The sequence below is a fragment of the Suillus subalutaceus genome (genome assembly GCF_016647625.1).
Source record: "Suillus subalutaceus strain FC151 chromosome Unknown DFJ58scaffold_818, whole genome shotgun sequence".
Lineage (NCBI taxonomy): Eukaryota > Fungi > Basidiomycota > Agaricomycetes > Boletales > Suillaceae > Suillus > Suillus subalutaceus.
The window spans coordinates 1-1,166 of record NW_024541067.1 but is presented as its reverse complement, the minus strand read 5'-3'; the positions used below and the strand labels follow the sequence as shown (position 1 = coordinate 1,166).

At 50.8% G+C, this 1,166-nt stretch overlaps 1 protein-coding gene across 1 annotated transcript; it reads right to left on the bottom strand.

Moving 5' to 3' along the window:
• Positions 1–337: 337 nt before the first annotated feature.
• DFJ58DRAFT_891120 (chloride channel) lies at positions 338–1,096 on the bottom strand (the record flags this gene model as incomplete). Its single annotated transcript, XM_041394744.1, has 4 exons — positions 338–478; positions 533–740; positions 881–969; positions 998–1,096. Coding segments are annotated over 4 exons (537 nt in total), but the record flags the coding sequence as incomplete, so codon positions are not given.
• Between the last annotated feature and the right edge of the window lie 70 nt (positions 1,097–1,166).

Here is a 1,166-nt window from a genome sequence, read left to right as displayed (position 1 = left end):
TGCGGAGGGGAGCCTAACGGTACATGAGTTGAAGTGAAATGGGAAGTGGTAGTATTCGCGTACTCGTCGACGCGCGCCGAGCTTCACGAAGAATTGGTGAAGGAGCTCCAAAGGCGAGTTGGACTGAATCATCAATGGCCTACATCCATTTGAGCGTCTGCACACCTTAAAATCAAACGAAAAGAGTATGCCGTATCCGCGTATACGCTGAAGTCGAATTTCCTCGGTTACTCCCTCCGCCACAACGGCTACAGGTGTTAGTTAGTCGGATCTCAACAATGAGTATAGCGCCCTTACCACTTCCTTGGTGAACGGAGTTGACCGCAGGTATTCACGTTTAGCATGTATTCGCGGAAAGATAGCCCGTGAAAAGCATCAGGAGAGTCTTGGCAACGAGAACAGACAGCATAACAGGAACGGCATAGGTGAGGGTACCGGTCAGCTCGAACATCATGACCGCTAATGACGCCGTTGTTCTCTGAAGATCTCAAGTCAACTTCGCCGTACCGAGGACTAGGAGCCGGTTACTCACAGTGACGCCAGACAAGGCTGCTGCATCTTTCATCATTGCGGAAAGGCCAGGCACGACGCAATCCACGTCGCCCTCGCATACATCAAATACGGCGCTGTTCGGGTAATGGTACTGGAGCCATTGCACCGCAATGCCAACAATCCGTCCAGCGCATGCGCCTACTCCGAGGGCAGGTATAAAATCCCAGCCGGAAACTTGCGTTTTTTTACTGCCTGTACAATACAGCATTCTGGGAATAGGTTATAAACAAGATCTGCGCCCCCCATGCGCGCATAAGGACTTAAGAAGCACAAGGCGGCGATTACGAGAGTCGCCTACATCATTAAGAAGGCTAGACAACGGACGAACAACGCGATGCTCGCAAGAATGACTTCTGCAACTGGATGCACCTTTAACCGCGTTCCGCCACGAACGTCGCGACTCCAGCGGTAGTTCAGCTTGGAAAAATACGCGCTGTATACTCACTGAAACCTCGTTTAATGAACCATCCTCCAAGAGAACCGAGGTACGCACTCCAAGAACTCCAAGTAGGACGAAAAATATCAGCTCGTATGCGCGCCATTCCTGTCGAATATAATGAGCGAGTGACCAGTCAAATATCGCGTGACAAACCTTGTCATAAGCGACCTGGAAT